At 42.0% G+C, this 25322-nt stretch overlaps 2 protein-coding genes across 3 annotated transcripts in view; one reads left to right on the top strand and one right to left on the bottom strand.

Moving 5' to 3' along the window:
- Window positions 1-7470, top strand: part of fgf14 (fibroblast growth factor 14) — a 309362-nt gene extending 301892 nt beyond the window's left edge. For both annotated transcript variants that reach the window (XM_055870954.1, XM_055870955.1), the window contains exons 4-5: window positions 879-1077; window positions 3236-7470. In XM_055870954.1, coding sequence (XP_055726929.1) covers window positions 879-1077; window positions 3236-3396 — 360 coding nt within the window. In that variant the 3' untranslated portion in view covers window positions 3397-7470. The remainder of the gene's footprint in view (window positions 1-878; window positions 1078-3235) is intronic.
- A 272-nt stretch (window positions 7471-7742) lies between these two features.
- Window positions 7743-25322, bottom strand: part of itgbl1 (integrin, beta-like 1) — a 123239-nt gene continuing 105659 nt past the window's right edge. Inside the window, exons 9-11 of the mRNA XM_055870952.1 lie at window positions 24828-24974; window positions 20263-20382; window positions 7743-8160 (exon numbers count right to left, since the gene is read on the bottom strand). Of these exons, the coding sequence (XP_055726927.1) occupies window positions 8072-8160; window positions 20263-20382; window positions 24828-24974 (356 nt within the window). The 3' untranslated portion in view covers window positions 7743-8071. The remainder of the gene's footprint in view (window positions 8161-20262; window positions 20383-24827; window positions 24975-25322) is intronic.

Below are 25322 nucleotides of genomic sequence, written 5' to 3'. Positions count from 1 at the left end.
AAATTTGTCTTTGTGACCTCTGGATATGGCTACATGTTCAAACATGAATGATGTTCATATGCTTCATTGTTTTTTGCACAAAGGCTTTGTGTCTCAAATCATATCTTAATACATAGTACACTTCTTTTCCCAGAGCCATATGTGATAGTGAACCAGATAAGTGTAGTGAACTATATGGGGAATAGGGTGTTACCTTTACCTATGCTTCGAGACCCAAATGGAACATACATTATATTTCTTATAAGAACAAAATACATCATGTTTTTAAGAACTTGACTTTTTAAAGTTTTATTGTACAAATTATAAATTACAAGTGGGGATACAGGTGTGGAGAGGAGAGAACGTTGGAAGGGTACCCAGCAAACTGGGAAAAATCCCATAAAATTAGCTAAGATTCCCATTAAGTTGTAGTTACGGTTTTATCTAACATTAGGACAACATCCCAAAAGCATTCAAATAATGTTTTTGATGAAAATGTTTTTCTTTTCAGAAATTGTTTTAAATGAAATATCCTTGAAATCTTCTCCAGACATTCACTAAAATGTTGTGCACAGCTGTAACAGCCACCACAGAACATTCCCCGAACATTCTCATTAGGTTTCCAGGTAAGGAACAGACAAAATTTGTTCTGGGAACGTTCTTGCAAGACAAACTTTGTATAACGATAAACACAACTGGACAGTTTTTGTGTTATGAGAACAACGTAACAAATGTTCTGGCAACTTTCACAGAACCAATTTTGGTTTGCTGGGTAAACTATCTGATTGAACCCGGTCACCGATGGGGAGTTCTACATGTATTGAGAGCGGGGACCATTACCTCTTAGCCATGGCTCTGCCACATAGACATGATACTTAACCTGTCTTCTGTCTTTGCAGGAACTCTTTACGGCAGAATGCAAGTTCAAAGAGTCTGTGTTTGAGAACTACTATGTGATCTACTCGTCGATGCTGTACAGGCAACAGGAGTCAGGGAGAGCTTGGTTCCTGGGGCTCAACAAAGAGGGCCAAGCCATGAAGGGGAATCGAGTGAAGAAAACAAAACCAGCTGCTCACTTCCTGCCCAAGCCATTAGAAGGTATGCCAACACCACATTCTGAGTTTGATTTGTTTTCATTAGAAAATTTCAGGGGCATTAGAGCAGTATAAGCAAGAGAGCAGCAAAAAAGAAGTCTAGCAGCAAACAAATAGTTTTTGTTGTTTTGTGATGAGAGGCAGTATATTGAACTAAAAAGATGGGCATTTATATCTGCTAGACTTCTTTCAAGGATAACCTTTGCAAAACATAAGTCTTTACCTTCTACTGTATATGAACATTTCTTCCTGGCTGAGCCTAGGGTTGCAAAGCTAGTAATTTACCAAAGTTAAACTTCTGTAATGTTGGTAACTAACAGGTAATCTATGGCAATCTATGGTAACTTTGGTAATTTATATTTGAATTTTTAAAAATGCATTCATGTATAGTATTATCACATATAAAGGATATTTCATGCTGAAAACCTCATATTAAACCCCAATGGTATTCACTAAGTTGAATGATTTTTATTTAGGATAATGTTTTACAGCTTTGACATTCTATTTCTTATTTTAAAATCATCTTATTTGATTTTTTTTTAAATATAAACTGTTGTGTTGTGTCAGGTTGGCTAGATATCCTTTTAGTGGAGGACCATTCTTGATATACGCTGGAAACTGTTGAGCGTGAAAAACCCAGCAGTGTTGCAGTTCTTGACACAAACCGGTGCGCCTGGCCCGTTCAAAGGCACTTCGATCTTTTGTTTTGCCCATTCACCCTCTAAATGGCACACATACACAATCCGTGTCTCAATTGTCTCAAAACTAAATTTAAAAAAATCCGTTAACCTGTCTCCTCCCCTTCATCTACACTGATTGAAATGGATTTAACAAGTGACATTAATAAGGGATCATAGCTTTCACCTGGATTCACCTGGTCAGTCTATACCTATATGACATGTAGTGTCCATAATGCTTTGCACACTCAGTGTATTTGACATGTGATAAGGTCACACAGAGGGCCAGAGATAATTACAGACACCTGTGATAATCCGACTTACCCAAAAAGGCGAAAGTTACAAAACTTCAAAAGTTTCCAGTAATATACCCTCCCTTTGCAACCCTACTACGTATTGTTGGTACCAAGTTTATGCCTCATGTCAGAGGTGTCAAACGTATTATATGTATGGGCTAACTATGAGGCGGGGTTTATGTATATATCACAAGAATCTTACACAAGTCATAAACATGTAAGCCATCACATGCCTGCAGGTTCACAATACCACATTTCATCCTCCACACCCCTCGGAATGACCATCCCACACCTAGACCCTGTCACGGTAGTGTCTTTAGACGGAACAAGTCTATCTGATCATGCCCCCTTTACTGTTAATCCCGCCCTGAGTAACCACCCACAGCTACACTGAAGGATGGTTATCTTCCCCTTGACGTATCATTTATATTTATCATTCCCATCCATAATTCACAGGTTGGCATATAGCACAGAGGGGAAGGGACAAGCCCTGTCTTTGCGGCCATGAAATGTTGATGCTTTATGGTGCGTCTACACTCTCCTCCCCTCCCTGACTGATTTTTGTCCATTATTTAAACATGGAAGCCTCCAGGAACCTGTACTGCACTGTCGTGACAGTGACACAGCTGCAGTGCAGGGAGAGTAAAGTGCAGGATCATTTGGGAGGTTCCCACTGCTCATTTTGCATAAAGGCTTTTGGCCACATTTAGATTGGGGTCTGTAGAAAGGAGAGGAAGATATATACATTTTTTTACAATTTAACCTTTACTCAACTATGGCACCAGCCACAGGCTAAATAATGTGACACTTTTTTGGTCTTTTTCAACCCCTTTTTGCCCCTTTTGGTGTGGTCTGGAATGATTTCCAAAAAACAAATAGAAGCCTCTGCATCAACAAGACTTAAAACGGATTAAATCATTCATGCTAGCAGTCATTAGTGAAAAAGGAGCCATGTGGTTAGTTTTACAAGTTATTTGACTGAAAAGAGGAGAAATAAGACTTATTTTGACCTGGGTTTTACTAAATCTTCCCCCTCTCCTCCATTCTCTCCCTTTCTTCTTTTCTCTCCCTTTTTCTTACACTCTCTATCTCTCTCCCTACCCGCTCCCTCTTTTTCCCTCTTTTTCCCTCTCACCCTTCCTTGCCTCCTTATCTCCTCCCTTCTCTTTATTATCTCTCTCCCTCACAGTTGCTATGTACAGAGAGCCATCGTTGCATGATGTAGGAGAGACCAAAGCGCCCAAAACAGCCGTCCTTCCCAGTAAAAGCACAACCGAGCCCCCAGTGATGAACGGAGGCAAACCAGTCAGCAAGCCTACTACTGCTACTGCTGCTAAGCCCCCCACATAGCCACAATTCACCTGGTGTGTGTGTGTGTGTGTGTGTGTGTGTGTGTGTGTGTGTGTGTGTGTGTGTGTGTGTGTGTGTGTGTGTGTGTGTGTGTGTGTGTGTGTGTGTGTGTGTGTGTGTGTGTGTGGCGGGAGGGATGGAGGGAGGGACATACATAATGGAGTCAGGGATTTTCCCTACCAGACTCCAAACCTGCACCCTCTTTCTTCTGTGGATTAGATCCAGGCAATCTCTCGGTCCTTCCTTCCTCCCTTTCTTCTTCTCCTCTCTCTCTTTCTTTCTCTTTAACTAATCAATGGGGGATTGATGCAGAAGGGTGGTCGCCCCCGCCCCCACCCCCCAGACCAGAAGGAAGAGTGACTCTGACAATGGAATCCGTAAAAATGATGTGTGTTTCACGGCCACATGTGATACCTTGCTTGCTGACGGTAACCCAAGACCACCCCCTCTACATATATGCCCTGTTGCAACGGTGTGTGCGATTAAGATCTATTTTCTATACCACAGTGCACCAGCTATGTTCTGGGGTAGATGCTTTACACATATAGTAAAAAAAGAAAATGGACTGCTATCTTCTACTTTTTACAAGTACGTTCCCGTCTCTTTCTCTTTCTATTCTCACATTTTTCTCTTTGTTGAGTAACTTAGAAAAAAATACATTTTGCAGGGGCGGTGTGTGGTTTTGTAATACACGCATTCACGCCGATGTATACTCAACACACACAGACACATTGACACTGAAATACACTCTTCTTCCCATACACAACACATACACACACAAGAAAAAAAGATGCCACCGTTGGCTTGGTTCCAGGGACTCATTTAGGAAGTCTGGTGTTTGGGAAGCACTACAGACACGCACACACACACACACACACACACACACACACACACACACACACACAGAGCATCTACGTCGAGGGCAGAGTCAGAGTCTCAGGCTGCGTGTTGCTTTTTTAGAGCTCAAGAAAGAAAGACTGGAGGATAGCTCACACAATCATAGCTGATGAAGTGCTAATTACCCCCACTGCAATCAATGCGAGGAGCCCACTCACACACATACAGACACAGATGTGCGTGTGTGTTGGAGAACGCTTTAACAAGTGGTGTATAGGTGTATACATATCACAATCCGATCCCACCAGCGGTGAGCTCTGGCTCATCCGGTCGGGAAATAGGAACCTGAAATCTATTTTTCTTAAATTCTTATTTCTGAGCAAGGGCTCTAGGAATATCTATAGGCCTTGTAGGCCACAGTCCCTCACTGGCTGATTTCTCTGAACAACGGGCTAGGCTAGTGGCTTAGACTAAATGGTTCAAGCCCAACGGCGGCAGCCATTTTACATTCACATTTACTCGAGGTTCGGCTGCATCCCCATTTTGTTCGGCAAACTAAAGCATGGTCAAGGTTAGTATTGTGTTCTATTTTTTCTTGCAGAAGCAATGCAAGAGATGGCTTATATTATACAATTTTCACTGTTAAAAAAAATAGGTGATACATATTCTGAGATATTACGAGAGGATTTTCTCCTAGCTCAGCATGAAGAGTCCAGTATCGCTCATCTTGGCCTATTACGTGCCTGTTTAGACCTTGATCCCCAGCATGCAAATACATATATCCAGTCACGACTGGGCCTAAGTTGTCTCACCCACCAAACACATACAGTAAAGACCGAGCAGAATATTCACTCAACAACCTTTACAGCTGACAGAGATTGATTCATAAAATGACCAAAGTATCCAAGAAGCCAGAACGATACCACAGTTGTTGCGGTGTTGTACAACGCCAACAGCAGCCGATTGCATTCTGATTCGATTTTCCTTTCTCCGATGTTGCTTTTTTCCTCACTGTGATTTACCATATGGTTCATTTTCACAAAAATAATCCCATTGACGAATTGATTCTCTGCTGGCCTTCTTGCTGAACCTTTGAAAGGTCTTGATTGATGTCATTTTTGGATCTTGTGTTCGTAAGAATCAAGGTTTTGGGATACCTAGAAACATTTACATGCATGTTTTTCCACATAGGACTATGGCAGAGTTCCCCAACTGGCGGCCCGCGGGCCAAATTGGGGTTTTATTTGGCCCCCCCAAGTTTCCTGAGCACAAAAAAATGTTAACGTTGTTGTCGGACATAAAAGACTGTAAAAACCACCAGGAAATCAGCTCCGAGTGATTTTAATTTGGGAAATCTGTTCCTAAGTATTCACCCGCATAAAAGATAGACACGTGATCGCATACCCATGTAAGCAAGGTTTGAATTAGATCTGTTTGGGCTTCTTGCAGTCTATTTGGAATCGACAAATGATTTGTCATTATGTTCCGGCCCCCGTGGCTGAATCTAGTTGGTGATCCCTGGACAATGGGATAAGGGAAAGGTACTGTTCAGACCAATGCTAGTGAGAAGTTGTTTGGAAATTGTTCGGGACTCGAATTAGCATGTCGTTAGGCACACGCCTACTTCCACTGGAGCTACTTCACCGCACGTTCTGTTCGGAGTCCTGATCTGATCATGACTGTTAGCAATGTATCAACCGTTATCTGAATCTATCAGCTGATTTAATTCTGAACTTGATTTACTGGATTCCAATGGAAGCTACGATTTAGAATGTTGATAAGTAGACCGAAGCTACTTTATGCTGCTAAAATTGGAAAAATATATTAAGAGATTTATTTGCTGATATAATTTTACAGTTTATTGGTATTTTAAGCCCCTATTTTCTAGAGGATGTTGAAGCACATTTACTAGTTAGACTTAAAAACACGTGTCTGTACAAAGCTACATTGATGCTATTATAACAATGCCGTGATATACAGCACAAAGGAGCTGAAATAATACTTTTTTTCTTTAGGGCTGGTGTCCCCTCCACATTACACCCAGACTGCATCCCAAATGGCACCCTATTCCTTACATAGTGCTCTATGGGCCCTGGTCAAAAGAAGTGCACTAAATAGGGAATATGGTGCAATTTGGGATGCAGCTCCAGTAATTTCCCTACATCATAATGAACTCTACATGCTGGGCTACGCAAGCCCCTGCAGACCAGTTGACTGGTTCTTCGAAAGCTGAGCTTTATTTTTGTAAATGACTGTGTAAATGTCTCTCTAGCCGCCATCTTGTTTTTTTGGGGTTTCTTTGTTTGTTTCGTTCCTACTGTATATGGGTCGTGCTTGATGTTGTTTTCCAGATCCTTCCCGAACTGTTTATTTTCAGTTTTCTCCCTCTGGTCAACTAGTTTGTCAAAAAGTAGTTGGAGAGGTTTTACTTTTGCTTTTGTCCTTTTTCTCATCTTTTGCATGGGGAGAGGATGGCATTGATGGGCTGCATGTAGTAGGCTATGTGTATCAAGAACTGTTGGTATGTACTAATTTTACATACATATATATGCTACGAGTTTGTCTGCACTGTACAGTTTGTTTGTTGTATGCATATATACAACATATTGAATCAAATATTTATATAAAGGTGTGACTGTAATGTCAGTAACATTAATGCAATATAGTGTGCAGTATATTATTGCACCTGTCATTTTGATGGGATAAATAAAACGAAAGGTTGGCTAGTACTAAAAAGCATGAAAAGGCCAAAGTAGAATGATTTACTTTACATTTTTTTTCTTTACTACTTCCTATCAATCATGTTTTCAGGTAGAGGTTGGGCTCTCGAGTCAAAGAAACTCACATCCCCTGCAACCACCTCCTGAAGTTACATGAATACCCAGCATGGCACTATAGAGCTATGTGTGTTTTCTGTTCTTTTTTCGGCCACGACATTTGAACGTTTTCATGACATGGTGTTCACGAGTAAGGGGGAATTGCCATGCATTGATTGACCGGTTGTAGTAGAAAACGATGGTCGTGATAGTTTTCAGCGATAATAGGCACTATTAAAACGATTTATATTTAAATATATACAATTGCAAGTGTGCCACTTGGAGATATGTATGTCATGTTATAACAGATTTACACCCACGTATGATTATGGTATTTTCATTGTTTCCATGCAAAAATGTTGTGTCACGCGGCACATTCAATGTTTCATCATTACAAAATAAATAAAACGCTCAAACGATACTCTTGACTTGAGTGCAGGGTGTTCTTTGAGGCCAACTTGTCAGGAAGCACTTTTATCCCCAAAAAACACACCACTGGTGACACACACACACACACACACACACACACACACACACACACACAAACATGTATTCATATTAATAATAAAACATTTATCCTTTTGTTTTCAATGTTTGGCTTCTGTTTATGTACCTGCATCTTATTGTGTGTAGCTTTCTGGAATATGTAAATGTGTAGCTTTCTGGAATATGTAAGCATTCTTACAGAAACAATTGTCATACATATAGTTGTATTGGAAACATATAAAGGGTTACATGGTAAGGTCTTCTAAAGAGAAAAAAACATATTTTGGCTACAAAAGTTTTTTTCTTGCATACAAAAAAAGAACACAGTTTTAATAAAGATTATTTGTAACCAGTACAATGAATGCCGTTATACAAGTGATATGCAGAAATCTGAATGAAGAATTACATCCCAGTTTGGTTGACTTCTTTTTTATCCTCCTCTCCATCGCTCTCTCCATTCCTCTCCTCCCTTTGGTGTTTCACACCTTTTCTGACAGCACAGTCTCTTTGTATAGCTACTGAAATGTTCTGTGGTGTTAGTATTCGGCTCCCACCCAGATCTCACAGGCGTTCCCCGTCCAGCCGTCCCAGCAGTCACAGTTGCCGCAGTTGCACATCCCATTCCCTGCAATAAGAGGTAAGAGGAGAAACCGTAAAGCGACAGAGCCACCTGACCCATCATGCCTGCCTGAGCTTGCTTAACTAGGTTCCTGAACCCCTGACAGAGTTCCACGATGAGGGCTAGGCTGAGCTCTCTTAGGTTGCTATGGGTATGCTCTAGAGTGGGATTACATTCTTGGTGTGGATTTATTATATGACGCCATTACATAAGGCTCAATCTGAGTCAAAGACAAAAGTATTGAAGTAAAAAGACTGTGTGTGTGTGGTATAAAATATTGAGACTGCCTGCCTGACGGACCATCAACACAGTGAAATGGTCATAGGAAATCATTATATTTTTGGCCTTAATATTGAGGCCTATAGCTTAGGGAGTTTCGCTGTGTCGACAAGAGAACACAGGGGAAATTTGTGTTATTTTGAGCACGTCTGGTCATGCAGTGGGCGATTTCACTGGGCTGCGGGCAGGGCAGATCAGGGCAGGACAAATCACCTCATCTAGACTCTCAGAAGTGGAGTGGTGTTGTGTGTCACGCCTCTGAGTTGGGCATTAAAGCAGGGATAGATGGGAATGGTGTTATACTGAATGGAGAAACCAAAATATTTGTGTTGTGCTGTATTTGACATTGTATCATTCAAAAAACGTTCACACATTGGGAATCCCCCCCCATCTTAAAACTACAGGTACACGTGGCTCTGGATGGTCTGTCTAGAAAACAGATTGTGACACGTCTGGGGGATAGCCCCGACCAAGACTCAAACCCATGTTTGAACCCAAGTCCCTGCGACTGTCAGTCCAACACCTTAACCACCAAGAGGTCTGTAATTTTTACAAGGTCCTTAGGTGTTGTCCTAAGGTCACTACAATACAATTAAAGACCTACATGATTACACAAGCAATGTAAAACTGTGTCCACTGCATTGTGCTATATTCCCTTAAAGTGATTTACTGGAATGACTATTCAAAAACACAACCAAACATTGAAGTTATTTTCGGGAACACAAATCTGACAAAAGACAATTAGATGTTTCTAATGTTGACTGAAGGTTCTAATTTGTGTCACAGGTTTGCACCCTCGTTTCTCTCTAGGCTCAAAGGGTGCCAGCACTATCATCCTTGGGGCATGAAATGAACCAGCAGGCATTCCTAATCCATTGAATTTTCCACATCACTCTTGAATTGTATGCATAATGTAAATCTCCTGCTTTGAACAATCCATAAAATTCCCACATGGGGAATAACTCATCCACAAACTTAGCAGACAGATGTTTGCGTGGTTCTAATTATAAAATATTGAGTGCATTGCACTGCTACCTTGGGAAGGGGGGGAGTAATCAAATAACTACTAATGTTTGTTTTCATTTGCATAAACCCCCTTCCCCACTTTTTGAGAAGTCAGTGAAACATGAAAAAAAACACGATTTCAATCATCCTCATGTATATGCTAATTGTGACATATGCCCTAATCATTAATATGCTAAACAGCGACATTTAACCAACATATTTATGAACTCCCTTTGTCCACTCGCATTTTTCTCACTCGTTTTTAATGAATGTTTGTGTGAATTCTGTGGTTACAGCATTGCTTTGAGTGACACTACGACTGTCACAGGAGTCATGAATCCAATAAGAGAAGGATCTTCTAAGCAGCTGTCCAATTGCCCTGAGGAAATATTAATGGGAGACCAACTCGCTCCCACTTGAAATGAAGTGCAGCTTATAAAGGATTCATAAAGCCTTCATAAACACGACATAAATGTGTTACAAATCATCTATTACATTTACATTTACATTTAAGTCATTTAGCAGATGCTCTTATCCAGAGCGACTTACAAATTGGTGCATTCACCTTATGACATCCAGTGGAACAGCCACTTTACAATAGTGCATCTAAATCTTTTAAGGGGGGGGGGGGGTGTCAGAAGGATTGCTTTATCCTATCCTAGGTATTCCTTAAAGAGGTGGGGTTTCAGGTGTCTCCGGAAGGTGGTGATTGACTCTGCTGTCCTGGCGTCGTGAGGGAGTTTGTTCCACCATTGGGGTGCCAGAGCAGCGAACAGTTTTGACTGGGCTGAGCGGGGACTGTACTTCCTCAGTGGTAGGGAGGCGAGCAGGCCAGAGGTGGATGAACGCAGTGCCCTTGTTTGGGTGTAGGGCCTGATCAGAGCCTGAAGGTACTGAGGTGCCGTTCCCCTCACAGCTCCGTAGGCAAGCACCATGGTCTTGTAGCGGATGCGAGCTTCAACTGTAAGCCAGTGGAGAGAGCGGAGGAGCGGGGTGACGTGAGAGAACTTGGGAAGGTTGAACACCAGACGGGCTGCGGCGTTCTGGATGAGTTGTAGGGGTTTAATGGCACAGGCAGGGAGCCCAGCCAACAGCGAGTTGCAGTAATCCAGACCGGAGATGACAAGTGCCTGGATTAGGACCTGCGCCGCTTCTATAAACGTAAGTCATGCTCTATAAAGGGTTCATAAATGTGGCATAACTGTGACATAACCACCAATGTCAAATGTGACATAACCCACTAAGACAAATATAGGTGGCATAAGCACCTCTTAATAAAGGCCTTATAAATAACATTTATTTGAGGCTTCACAAAGCATATATAACCCTGTCATGCGTCTTGGTAGAGCATTGCAATGCCAGGATAGTGGGTTTGAATCCTGTGATCACACATATGTAAAAATGTATTCACGCATGGCTGTACGTTTGCTTAGGATAAAACTGTCTGCTAAATTGTATATATTATATTATATTACTCTAAAAAATTATAGGATGGCCCAACCTCTTTCTCTCTTGGGATCATAGTCAATATTGGACCTGACCTCAACCTTCCTCAAAACTTTGATAGGGCCTTTTAAAATCCGTTAGTATTTTTTGCTTACTTCTGTTTTTTTCCCAAATTCCGTTTTCTCATTTTTGTTTATTCATGTTTCGTATTTCCCAAAAATGTTCTGGTTTTACCATTTTCTTCACACTTTTTAATATAAAAATAAAAACAAATGATTTTCTGTGTTTACAACAATGCTTAATCCACATCAGGGGATGACTTTTGCGGTCTTGGAAAAATCTTAGAAACTTACATTTGTAGTGTAGTTGACCTTTAATTCAGTGAGCATTCCCTGCAATGTTGTTTGGTTAGCACGTGATGATTATGCATTCCATATGCAGTGTTTCACATTGTGGCGGTCAATGGAATGGGTTGAATAAAAGGCCAGCAACACTTTGTATTATTCAGAGCCCCATGAAATGACACCATATATACATTTTACAGACCCTACTGAGTATTCCCTACAATAATTTTACTTTGGCACCCAGAATTGTTCTTTCTTTTATCCAATATGTATTCCATATACAGTGATTCGCATTGTGGGCATTAATTTGGCCTTTGAACATGGTTTTAAACCCAAATTTAATTTAAATGTCACTTAAATATGAACAAATAAGCATTATTGTTAATGTTTAGACAACCTGTCCTGACCTGTTTTCCTTGTTTTTGTATGTGTTTAGTTGGTCAGGGCGTGAGTTGGGGTGGGCATTCTATGTTATGTGTTTCTATGTTGGGTTAAATGTGTTGCCTGATATGGTTCTCAATTAGAGGCAGGTTTTTGACGTTTCCTCTGATTGAGAACCATATTAAGGTAGGCTGTTCTCACTGTTTGTTTGTGGGTGATTGTTCCTGTGTCTGTGTCTGTTGCACCACACGGGACTGTTTCGTTTGTTCGTTCGTTTGGCTAGTCTTTCCTGTTCGTGCGTTCTTCGTGTCTATATGTAAGTTCTCAAGTTCAGGTCTGTCTACGTCGTTTGTTGTTTTGTAGTTTGTGTAAGACTTTTCGTGTTTCGTCTTTCTTTAATAAATTCCATTATGTCTGCATACAACGCTGCGTTTTGGGTCCGACCCTTACTCCTCCTCCTCCTCCTCCGAGGAGGCATTAGACAGCCGTTACAGGAACATTGTTTTCGCATTTTTTCGAAATTCCGTGACCCGGAAGTACTATTTTAGTGACGAGATGCTGATCATGTAAGGAGTTCGCAAATCAAATGACTACTTGTGGTACCACTGGACTGCGGAAAACAAGTAACTTAACCTTTATTTATTGCAATTTCAATTCGTTTGTAGTAGTTTAGTTAGATACTGTAGCTACCTCAATCGTTATTTCAAATATATTTGGTGACTTCACAGCAATCGCTAGCTCGCCGAAATGTAGCTAGCTAGCAGGCCCAGTTAAATAAGGGACAGATTGAAATGCACTGGTATTTGGTAATTGGTATTTTATTAGGATCCCCATTAGCTTTTGCAAAAGCAGCAGCTACTCTTCCTGGGGTCCACACAAAACATGAAACGTCACACAAAATGACATAATACAGAACATCATTAGACAAGAACAGCTCAAGGACAGAACTACATAAAAATGTTTTTAAAGGCACACGTACCCTACATATCAATGCACACACACAAACTGTCTAGGTCAAATAGGGCAGAGGCGTTGTGCCACGAGGTGTTGCTTTATCTGTTTTTAAAAAAACAGGTGTGCTGTTTATTTGAGCAATATGAGATGGAAGGAAGTTCCATGCAATTCGGGCTCTATATAATACTGTACGCTTTCTTGAATTTGTTCTGGATTTGGGGAATGTGAAAAGACCCCTGGTGGCATGTCTGGTGGGATAAGTGTGTGTGTCAGAGCTGTGTGTAAGTTGACTATGCAAACAATTTGGGATTTTCAACATACTTCTTTTTAGAAGAAACATCAATAAGTCAACTCTTAGCCAAGAGAGACTGGCATGCATAGTATTTATATCAGCCCTCTGATTACAATGAAGATCAAGACGTGCCGCTCTGTTCTGGGCCAGCTGCAGCTTAACTAGGTCTTTCCTTGCAGCACTCCACCACACGACTGGACACCAATCAAGATTAGACAAAACTAGAGCCTGCAGAACTTGTTTTTTGGAGTGTGGTGTCAAAAAAACGGAACATATCTTTACTGCAGACCTCTCCCCATCTTTACAACCATTGATGTTGTTTCTTTTTTCAGAACAACAGTTTTCCGCTGTGCTAACATAATTGCAAAAGGGTTTTCTAATGATCAAGTTGCCTTTTAAAATGATCAACTTGGATTAGCTAACACAATGTGCCATTGGAACACAGGAGTGATGGTTGCTGATAATGGGCCTCTGTACACCTATGTAGATATTCCTTAACAAATCTGCCGTTTCCAGCTACAGTCATTTGCAACATTAACAATGTTTACACTGTGTATCTGATCATTTTAATGGACCAAAATGTAATTTTCTTTCAAAAACAAGGACATTTCTAAGTGACCCCAAATGTTTTAACGGTAGTTCAACCTCCCCCATAAGCATGTCTGTGTCTTCTATAGATGTTATATCCTTGTATTGCTTCTGCTGTATCATCAAAATAATTATCTCAGTGAGTTCAGAAATGGCTAATACTGTATATGAATGTCATCTGATGTTAGCATGTTATTGATTTCATGAACCTTTTGTCTAAGGCTACATATATTAATATGGGCTATTTTCAGCCCTTTCCTGGGAAGCTTATCAGAGACAGACATAATACTGAAAAGAGCAAATAAAGCAAGAGAGAAAAATATACATTCAGCAGTCAATTAATCAATTGGTGTTTGTTCTGTGGGGTTGAAGCTACGAACCCATAGGCTTGGCTCTCTCATCCCTTCAAGGCTTCTGGGAGGGAGGGTGGACAATGAGCTTGTCATAGCGGATGTAAGCTATGTCCCCACGCACTCTGGCAACTTTCATTGCTGGAATCAGTTATTTTCTCTTCTGGCGCACAGCGTCAGGAAGATATACATTCCTCTCAAGTTCTTGGCTCTTTCCAGAACAAAGATATACATTCCTCTCAAGTTCTTGGCTCTTTCCAGAACAGCTACCTTGTCCTTGAACCTCAGGAACTTGACCACTATTGGCCTGGGCCTATCACCTGGGCCGGTGGTGGGTTTTCCAGTCCTGTGGGTGCGCTCCACCTCACTCGTCTTGTGGTCCATCTTAAATTTCTCAGAAATCATTTCCCTCACGTTGTCCTCAGACTCCATCCAGGTCTCATGTGGAGATTCTGCAATACCGTCCAGAACCATGTTGTTCCCCCTTAAATGTCTTTCCGCCTTGATTGTCCCATTGTTATCCTGGATTCACACACAGAATTGATGTCCTCTCTCAATGACTTACAGATTGCTGTCATCTTGCCTTTTTCGTGTTTCAACTCATCCAGTTGACCCTGGGAGAACTGCAAACTGTTCTTCAGGTCCTGGACCTCTGGTCAGGTTGTCCATTCTTTTATTGGTAGAATCCACGAGTGTTTGGACAAAGCACTTGAATCTATTTTCTTGTTGTTGTAACAACTGCTTGTAGGTCTCTTTTTGTTCATTTAAAAGATCCTTCTCGTGTGATAGAGAGACACCATTGTCCTCAACGGTACTCCCGCCGGCTTTGGTCTTTGTCATGGTAGCTAGCAACATAGGTTACGCTGTTACTCCTCGCAGTTCCAGACAGGGCAGTTCACGGCGAAGATTGAAAACAACAATCAGCAGGGATCTAGACAGCTACAAACCCGGGACAATCCGCGGTCCCAGCCACAATGGCTAACCGCGTTGCGGGCTGTGTTCAAGAAAACCTTGCTAGCTTGATGTGCAGCTAGCTAGCAGCTTAGCTGCGACACCAACCTAGCTGCGACACCAAATAGCTCCTCAGACACATTCTTGGTCGGCAGGATCACTGGAAAGAGACAAGCAGTCCCAGCAACTGATGCCAACTGCGTTGCGGGATGAAAACTAAGAAGCTAGCTACCAAGAACCTTCCATTACACTTTCAAACAACAAACTTTTCAAACAAACAAAACCGAGCTCTTCCACGTTCAACAAGAAGCAACGTTTGGCAGCTGTGTCAAACACCATTGACCACCATTGGGGGAGGGATGGTCCAAAATAGTGGTTGTCAAATTTTGTTTTGGTTTGTTGAGGGTTTTATTGGGCACAGGGGAGAGTAGTGCGTTTTTCCCTGGTTTACATTGGCTCCTCTGCTTGTGTTTTCCCTATAAACATTGGCTTGACTATTGATGTTGATATTACCCTAATAAAGTTTAGAAATGCAGTTGCATTTTTTTTTACGATACCTTGAATCGGACCATCCCCCCCAGTAAATTCGATCTGTCCCTAAAAATCCCCCATACAGTCACATCTCCTAGTCTCGTCATGAGATTTGTAAATTAAAGAGGAATATAATAATACGAACCAAATGGAGTTTACCACCTCCCCGTTTAGAGTTTCTGGCGCAGCACAGAAATGCCTTATCCAGATGGAACCATCATGCAGTACCTCCAGCAGGCAGAGAGGCAAGAGGCATTCGCCCGCCAGTGCAGGATCAAGCTACACTATTCACAACCATGTGTGATGTTCGATGTAATTGCATTGCTGGACTTGTTAAAACTTAATGTATTTGTATTGTTCTAAAAATGTACAAATAAAAGGAAATGTATGGTTTCAACATGTCTTTTAATGTTTATTTGTTTTAGCTATCGTTCAGGGCGGGCTGGGCTTTCCTGTTTTACATGTTATTTTGGCATTAATACGTGTCACACATCAGTTTGCAAACAATGCAAAAAATATATATATCGTTGAGTTAATAAAGATGCATACAAACATGATCTCGTTTTAGTTTTCTTGAGTAAGGCAGCTCCAAAAGGTGTTTCAGCCTACCTCAGTGCTTTCTGTGGTGGTGGGGCAGGCCAGTAGAAAATACGGAGTGTTGCGCCGTGATTGGCTCAGTGCTCTGTCACTCATGGGGACACTACGTCACCTAAGGGTAGAGCTAGAAAATTCAAGTCCCTGGGTGCTGCCATAGAATTACAGTAGAAGTGCCCAGCTAAGAAGACTCAAGGCCATTGGACACAGATAAAATGACGTCAAATCACATATCTATAGTAGCTTTGATTGGACATGTCAACATCATACTTTAAAATCTTAGCTAGCTGTCATCATCATGAATAAAGTCGACAATCTACTGGCAAATCCTTTTTAATCCTTGTCATATGAAGAGAAATAATGAAGAGAAAGTATATCAGCCATTGGATATAAACATTACACAACAAGTTGGAAATCGCTAATTCAACAATGAGTGGTTTGGAAGGAATCAGTGGCTAACTGCAAGCATCGCAAAGCCTGCTATTCAGTAGAGTGGCTGTGTAGTCCCAAGTCTAAGATTAAGGGTCTCTTTTCCCAGTTTAAAATTATAAACATTCATCATTGGCCATGTTGTCAATGAAGCATGATTTATGCCGCGCTCAAAAAAAACTTAACTCGGAACTGCAAAATCTGACTTTAGTGAGTTCAAGACAACTGGGAATTCTGGAAAAACGAGCTACAACTGGGAAAATAATTGTTGAACTTTCGTCCAACTCGGGAGATCACTGAGATTATGATGATTCAAACTTTTTTGGTGTGTTCCAAGTTGTCTTGAAAGCACCATAAATTCAGAGAATGTCAGACTTTGACAAAGTTTGATGACTAAATTTGCCCACGAAGGACCGGCGTGCCACCTTTCTGTTCAAGTGAACACAGCACAACAAGGTGAGTCCAAACATGTCTTGTATGCTGCTGTATAAAATATGTAATATGCCAGGGAGATATGTATACTGAGGCTAAGAAAGTAATACTAAGTGTACGTTGTGTATTAAGCTGTTAGTAGCCCATGTGCCTCACCCTAATAATTTGGTCTATTTTCACCTCTTAATTCCGCCTACTGTTCTGACTTGGTGGTGCACATTTAGCCTATAACCTGTTTTAGAGAAATGTAATCACCGAATATTGTAAGAGCTTTCATTGTCTGCTTATATGCCCCCTTTATTTATCCTACCGTTCTGATTTGGTGTACAGGGAGAACACTGTAAGAACGGCCCATGTTCTGAATTGTGTGGCTGTTCATTTAAAAAGTGCAGAACAAATAGCTATATTGACTACCTCTGTCCTAGCTCGCTCATTAATGTCTTAATCGAAATTACGCATTGTCTCTTATGCCATAGTTTGTACATCTCAATTGTCAGTAGAAACCACATTTGTTTAAGCAAGTCAGACATATGAGCTATGTTTTTTTTAAAGACAGTAAATTAGGCTGAATGAACTGTTTCACTGCCAGACAAGACTCCGCTGATAGCCAGGTGTAGCAGTGGTAAGATGTTGGGACTCAGCTGTTGGGACAGCTTTATGTACGCCCTAACAGTTTGTGGGCACCGTTAGTCACTCTTACAGTGCAATTAATGTATTGTTTAGTGTTGTGTTGTGTAGTGGCTTTGCTGGCATGCATCCCACATTATGAATTTTTTGCCCCAACAAGATGTACATGCTAAAATCGCCACTGGTGCTAATACATTTGTGTTTATATCATTAAGCCTTTATGAATGTGTTTTGAATGACCAAAGGGTCTGACTTTAAATTAAGCATAGCGTCATGCGATATCGTCTTTATGGGTGTGTTATGAATGGCCAAAAGTACTTCAAACTAAGTATTACAGGAAACTCCATAAAGTGTTATTAAGGTTCTACTGCTAATGAAGTTTCTCGTGATCCACAGGTTACTGTAGGGTGTGAGAGATATGTAAATGGGTTAATGGACCTGCAAAGCTTGTGTGTGTGTGTGTGTGTGTGTGTGTGTGTGTGTGTGTGTGTGTGTGTGTGTGTGTGTGTGTGTGTGTGTGTGTGTGTGTGTGTGTGTGTGTGTGTGTGTGTGTGTGTATGTGTGTGTCAGAACCAAGATGATTTGGAGTAGTCCAACCTGAGACTACCGCACTAGGTATTCCTCTTCTGTTCCCACGCTGGTTGATTACAACCTGTTATCAATGGTGCCCACATGTTGTGGCTGATCTTTCAGCGGGGGAGTGGGTGAAAGTGTCAAAGACCTGACTGGGCCCAGCACCACACGGTATGGCTCGTTTTTGCTGTGTGCATATTTGTGTACTGAGGAACATGTAACTTGGTTCCAGAAGAAAGCCACTTTCAATTTCTTTAAGTTGGGGGCTTTCATCAAGGTTAGTGTTTCTTGGTGTAACTATACTGTATATACAAATGTATGTGGACACACCTTCAAATTAGTGGATTTGGCTATTTCAGCCACAGCCGTTGCTGACAGGTGTATAAAATTGAGCACACAGCCATGCAATCTCCATAGACAAACATTTGCAGTAGAATGGCCTTACTGAAGAGCTCAGAGACTTTCAACGTGGCACAGTCATAGGATGCCACCTTTCCCAAAAGTCAGTTTGACAAATTTCTGCCCAGCTAGAGCTGCTCGGGTCAACTATAAGTGCTGTTATTGTGAAGTTCAGCAACAATGGCTCAGCTGCAAAGTGGTAGGCCACAAAAGCTCGCAGAATGGGACCGCCGAGTGCTGAAGTGCGTAGCGAGTAAAAATCGTCTGTCCCTGGTTGTAACACTCACTACCGAGTTCCAAGCTGCCTCTGGAAGCAATGTCAGCACAATGACTGTTCGTCAGGAGCTTCATGAATGGGGTTTCCATAGCCGAGCAGCTGCACACAAGCCTAAGATCACCATGCGCTATGCCAAACATCGGCTAGAGTGGTGTAAGGCTTGCCACCTTTGGACCCTGGAGCAGTGGAAACGCGTTCTCTGAAGTTATGAATTAGGCTTCACCATCTGACGGACGAATCTGTGTTTGGCGGATGCCAGGAGAATGACACCAGCCCAAATGCATAGTGCCTACTGTAAAGTTTGGTGGAGGAGGAATAATGGTCTGGGGGCTGTTTTTTATGGTTCAAGTGAAGGGAAATCTTAACGCTACAGCATACAATGACATTTTAGATGATTCTGTGCTTCCAACTATGAGGCAACAGTTTGGGGAAGGACTGTTTCTGTTTCAGCATGACAATGCACCCGTGCACAAAGCAAGGTCCACACAGAAATGGTTTGTCAAGATTGGTGTGGAAGAACTTGACTGGCTTGCACAGAGCCCTGACCTCAACCACATCAAACACCTTTGTGATGAATTGGAACAGCAATTGCGAGCCAGGCCTAATCGCCAACATGAGTGCCCGACCTCACTAATGCTCAAGGCTGAATGGAAGCATGTCCCTGCAGTAATGTTCCAACATCTAGTGGAAAGCCTTCCCAGAAGAGTGGGCTGTTGTAGCAGCAGAGGGTGGAGCAAATCCATAGTAATGCCCATGATTTTGGAAGGAGATGTTTGACAATCAGGTGTCCACATACTTTTGGTCATGGAGTGTATAAGCCTGGGATACCAACCATTCAAAGTTGGCCTTAGTGGGAGTGACCATAGAACACTATAGGACTGACCTGAGTCAAGTATCTTTCAATGTCACTAGTTGGTTGTGCAACTCTCTTTTATTTTTATAGCTCATCGTCACTACTTAACACAGCCAGAAAGTCATAATTATGGCTAAACCCTGCCCATTTCCAGAATGTATCTTCCTAAAATGTGATTTTAAACCTAACCTTAACTAATGAAGACCATGTTTGATGCGTTGGTCCACCAGACCTTCCGCGCATTTTGGTGGATGTGTCTGGGAACAAGATGACGTTTAATGTGACTAACATCACATCACTTTAGAGTGTATGCCGTCCTTCAGCACACTGTCACCCTTCACAAAGCAAATGTTTATATCATATTCTACATAGTGGGTTATGTCACGTTTGACGCTGGTGATTATGTCACATGCCACATTTATGAACCTTTTATAAAGCATGACATATGGTTATAGAATATTTGCAACACACTGATGTAGTGCTTATTGAAGGCATTATGAATCCTTTATAAGCTAAACGTAATTTAAAGTGTGCTCTTATTGTGGTGTTCAGCATTAGTGGAGAGAAGATGGCACTTCTGGATGTGAGCTGGGCTGTTAAGAGGAAAGTCTCTCTCTTTCTGCTCTCTTTTCTCCTGTCTTTCCGCTCACTCGTTCTCCCTCTCTTTTCTTTGTCTCGGTCTTTCTCCCCTGCTCGTTGACACCAAGCCAAGGCCATTATTGGCGGTAGAATTGGGCCTTGGACAGAGGATTTAGGTGTGTGTGTGTGTGTGTGTGTGTGTGTTTGCGTGGTCTATACCGTACCTGTGCAGATGAGTCCGTCGTGCTTATCGCACTCTCTGTCGTCGCACTCGCAGTACTCCCCAGAGACCCACCAATCCTGAGGAGATCCAGAGCAGATACACCGGCCACAATGACACGACCCTGCCAGAGAACACACACACACATTCACGCAAACACACACATACACACACACAACAACAATGGACGTTCAAGTGATCAACAAAATAATTACAGTTATACGGATGGATTTGTGAGGACAAGGTACTGTGCTCACAACCATAGTGTATTGTAGTCCTGACCCTTTTTAAATTGTGACTGAATTAATATATATGACAGGCTGGTACCAACCAGTGGGACGTAGTTTTCCCATGCTTGTCCACCCCTTAAGTAAATCACACCAGCTATACTTTTACCTGGGAATCGTCCACAGCAAACCTTCACTGGAAAAGTTGTGTCCTCTTTTGGCTACCCCGGTACTTCCTCTCCTGAACAACAAAAGCACTGTCCTTGCATTTCTCCCATCAGCTATTGCTACTGTGCTCCAGTGCACGTCAAGGGCAGTGAGCGACGGGCTGGCTAGTAAGGTGTTAAATGCTTGGGAAAGGCACACCAAGCAGGCAGACGGACGAGAGGGGAAGGAATCTCTCATGGCTGTAACCCGGGAGAGGTCTTTTCAGTCTCCACTATTTATCCCCACCCACTGGGCACAGACGTCAGTTCAACGTCTAGTTTCGTTTTACATTTTGTTGAGTTGTCAACTGACCTGAATTCAAGGTGAAATCAACAGAACATTTCAGCATATCATTGGATTTAAGTTAAAAGTTGGGTGGCGACTTTTTGCAAATCAAATTTGTTTTTCTGTGTTTATTCAACGTCATCACGTAGATGTTTTTGGTTGAAATGACGTTGAAACAACATTGATTCAATCAGTTTTTCGCCCAGTGGGTAGTGTGTGCCTGAAGGATGGCAGTGTGAGAGTTGAAGGGTTGACTCTACCCTGAGTCATAGGTTACCGCTTGTTGTCATGAATCTTGTTCTGGAGGCAGCTCTGCAGAGTGGTCACTAGCTGGCACAGCTCAAAAGTCAGAAAATCTGGTTTTAAACCTAACCCTAACCTTTACCCTAACTGAAGGGGAGAGGGTAGTCTTATGCTTGTGTCTGAGTGCAGAGGAGCATGGTGAAACATGCCCATCTCCATTGTGCAGCCTAAGAAGGTGTGAGGAACCAGAGGGTGAGGATGTCCTAAGATGGACAACATACCTTTGGTTTAGTAGATCACTGACAGTACTCCATACTCCAGTAATCTCCATGCACCTGACATTTGGCTGACATCTCAGTGTGACATGCAAGTTGTTCTTTGGTTACATAGCTGAATAGAGTATATGGCCTCCAACACATACAGTGCTGGAGAACGTATTCAGACCCCTTGATTTTTTCCAGCCTTATTCTAAAATGTATTAAATTGTTAGTTTTTTTCCTCATCAATCTACACACAATACCCCATAATGACAAAGCATAAACAGGTTTTTAGAAATGTTTGTTAATTTATAAAAACTTAAACTGAAATATCACATTTATATAAGTGTTCAGATCCTTTACTCAGTACTTTGTTGAAGCACTTTTGGCAGTGATTACAGCCTCAAGTCTTCTTGGGTATGACACTACAACCTTGGCACACATGTATTTGGGGGAGTTTCTCCCATTCTTCTCTGCAGATCCTCTCAAGCTCTGTCAGGTCGAATGGAGAGTGCCGCTGCACAGCTATTTTCAGGTCTCTACAGAGATGTTCGATCGGGTTTGGGTCCGGGCTCTGAGATGGTGCCAGGTTTCCTTCAGACGTGACGCTTGGCATTCAGGCCAAAGAGTTCAATCTTGGTTTCATCAGACCAGAGAATCTTGTTTCTCATGGTCTGTGAGTCTTCAGGTGCCTTTTGGCAAACTCCAAGTGGGCTGTCATGTGTCTTTTACTGAAGAGTGGCTTCCGTCTGGCCACTCTACCATAAAGGCCTGATTGGTGGGGTGCTGCAGAAGGTTGTCCTTCTGGAAGGTTCTCCCATCTCCACAGAGGAACTCCAGCTTTGTCAGAGTGACCATCAAGTTCTTGGTCATCTCCCAGACTAAGGTCATTCTACCCTGATTGCTCAGTTTGGCCGGGCAGCCAGCTCTAGTCTTGGTGGTCAAAAATTTCTTCCATTTAAGAATGATGGAGGCCACTGTGTTCTTGGGGACCCTTCCCCTGATTTGTGCCTAGACACAATCCTGTCTCTGAGCTCTATGGACAATTTGTTCAACCCCATGGCTTGTTTTTTGCCCTGACATGCACTGTCAACAGTGGGACCATATAAAGACATGTGTGTGCCTTTCCAAATCGTGTTAAATCAATTGAAATTACCACAGGTGGACTCCAATCAAGTTGTAGAAACATCTCAAGGATGATCAAAGGAAACAGGATGCACCTGAGCTCAACTTCAAGTCTCATAGCAAAAGGTCTGAATACTTATGTAAATAAGGAATATTTTTTTATTTGTTTATACATTTGCAAAACCTGTTTTTGCTTTGTTATTATGGGGTACTGTGTGTAGATTGCGGAGGATTTTTTAAAATGTAATCCATATTATAATAAGGATGTAACGTAACAAATTGTGGAAAAAGTAAAGGGGTCTGAATACTTTGCGGAGGCACTGTAGATATACCATGGATATTGGGTACACTCAGGACCGGCGCCGAGCCTTTTCTGGGCCCTAAGCGAGATCGGCCCCCATAGGCAGCAGGACCTCCTTTCCTGTCCAAATAAAATATTTAAATATTGATAATTTATTCGACTGAGACGTGTGCTGACAGAAAGACACATCAATCTCAGATAAATCATCTTAGCGAGCAAAACAGCGCCCCTTTGTCTCAGTATTTGTAGCCCAAAAGGAGTATGGCATGTCATACTATTTCTGTCCACACAGCATCAGATACATGGGCTACATATACTGAGACAGAGGGGCGCTGTTTTGCTTGATTGCATGCTTTCTCCGGCGAGAGAAAGTAGTTTCTTCTCCCAACAGTAGAGCCTGATCCTCTCCTTCTCTCGATCATTGGAGGTGTCTTGCCCAGTTGATAATCATCCCGATAATTGCCTCAAAACGGAACCTAAACTATATCGAAACAAATGTCACATATAATAAAATATTAAATAAATGAAGTAAAGTATAATGGGGGAGAAAGGGGGAGACTGGGTAAGTTGATGAGTGAGAGAAGGCAAACAATGCATAATCATGTAATCACCAATTGTGAATGAAGAACAGGGCGGGCCATCCTATTGTGTTGATCTATTCTAATGATATACCCTATATCAGTCCACCGAATTCAAGCAGTCTTATCAGTCTACTCTGGCGTACTTGACCAAGACGAATGGATGCACATGCTGTGTTTGCTCTGCTACAAAATCGAAATGAAAACGACTCCGATGGCAGGGAAGAAACGAATCATGACATCTCTGAGGATTCTTCTTCTGATTCTGAGCCTAAGCCTGAGCCTACAACTCCGAGGCCTAAGCGCAGAAAAAGACAGAACGCTGGACGCCCTGATCATGTGTCCGGAGCCGTCACCAAATGAAACGGTGAGACTGGAGAGAGGAGGGACAGCCCCAACAGAACAAGCCGGTGACAGTGCCGCGGGCTTATTATGAGCACAACATGTCATCACTGAGAGAGCACGTCCGAAATCTCAAGCAGGAAACAAGATCCGCATCACACTCACCAACTTTCGTTGTTTATGTGACATGGACATGCTCCAACTGATGCCATTGCTCGAAGACGCACACAGTGTAAGCGCGGGCGGACATTAATTGGATATTTTTGACTGCTCTCATATTGACAGTAAATTATAATACCATTACTGGTTTTGTGCTGATTTTCACTCTTTATCAAGTACAAAAAGTTGTTACCACGTGCCAACGCATATAGTTCCTGTTTCAGTGATAGAACGCTTGACCTTATTTATATTTCTTTTTTATATATACCCTACATTAACATAAACGAATAAATGCATTTTTTTTTTATTCTAAAGTTAGCTAAGACCTTCATAAACACAACCAAATGATTATTTTTGCATATACATACAATCTATGAATTACACTGTCAGAATGACTGCTCATTAGCTTGAAGGGGGATCCCTCCAGACCCAAAGTCTCTAGTAAAAAAAATTATAATGTGCAGCACATACAGACATAGGAGGTCCCGTGAAAAAAATAACCCCTCTATGGAAATCAAATTCCCATCCAACAGATTTGTTCTGGCGCTGGCCCTGCCAAGCAGCCGGGGCCCTAAGAAACCACTTATGTCGCTTATACCTGAAGCCAGCCGTGGGAAGACTGCAGGTATGAGGGTGTTGTTTCTTTGTGCCTGCTACTACCCTAACCTGTGTGATCAGATCTCATGGAAAGCTCTACTCAAGTGGTCTACACAAATCAATGGAGTATAAAATAATTGACTGGAATGTAATGAAATAGTGCAGAGAAGAGACACAAAAAGAAGCCAATAGATGGAGCTAGAAATGAAATAGATGAAATCGAATGACAAAGGAAAAAACAAAGGAACCTTTTCCATTGCACATGACTCCATCGGCGGTCTCACACTGCTCTTTGCTCTGAGCGTCAGTCATTTCGCATGTCCGGGGGAACGAGCACAACTTCCCAAACCAGCCGTCACCACAGATACACCGGCCGCATGAACAGAAACCATGACCTGGTGGGGTACAGGGTAGACATACAGTATGTTATACAATAGAAACCAGTAGAAACCATGACCTGGTGGGGGACAGGGTAGACATACAGTATGTTATACAATAGAAACCAGCAGAAACCATGACCTGGTGGGGGACAGGGTAGACATACAATATGTTATACAATAGAAACCATGACCTGGTGGGGTACAGGGTAGACATACAGTATGTTATACAATAGAAACCAGTAGAAACCATGACCTGGTGGAAGACAGGTTAGACATACAATATGTTATACAATAGAAACCATGACCTGGTGGGGTACAGGGTAGACATACAGTATGTTATACAATAGAAACCAGCAGAAACCA

Source organism: Salvelinus fontinalis, chromosome 19, assembly GCF_029448725.1.
Source record: "Salvelinus fontinalis isolate EN_2023a chromosome 19, ASM2944872v1, whole genome shotgun sequence".
NCBI classification, from domain to species: domain Eukaryota; kingdom Metazoa; phylum Chordata; class Actinopteri; order Salmoniformes; family Salmonidae; genus Salvelinus; species Salvelinus fontinalis.
Note: the sequence above shows the minus strand (reverse complement) of the source record. Positions and strands in the feature narration are given on the sequence as shown.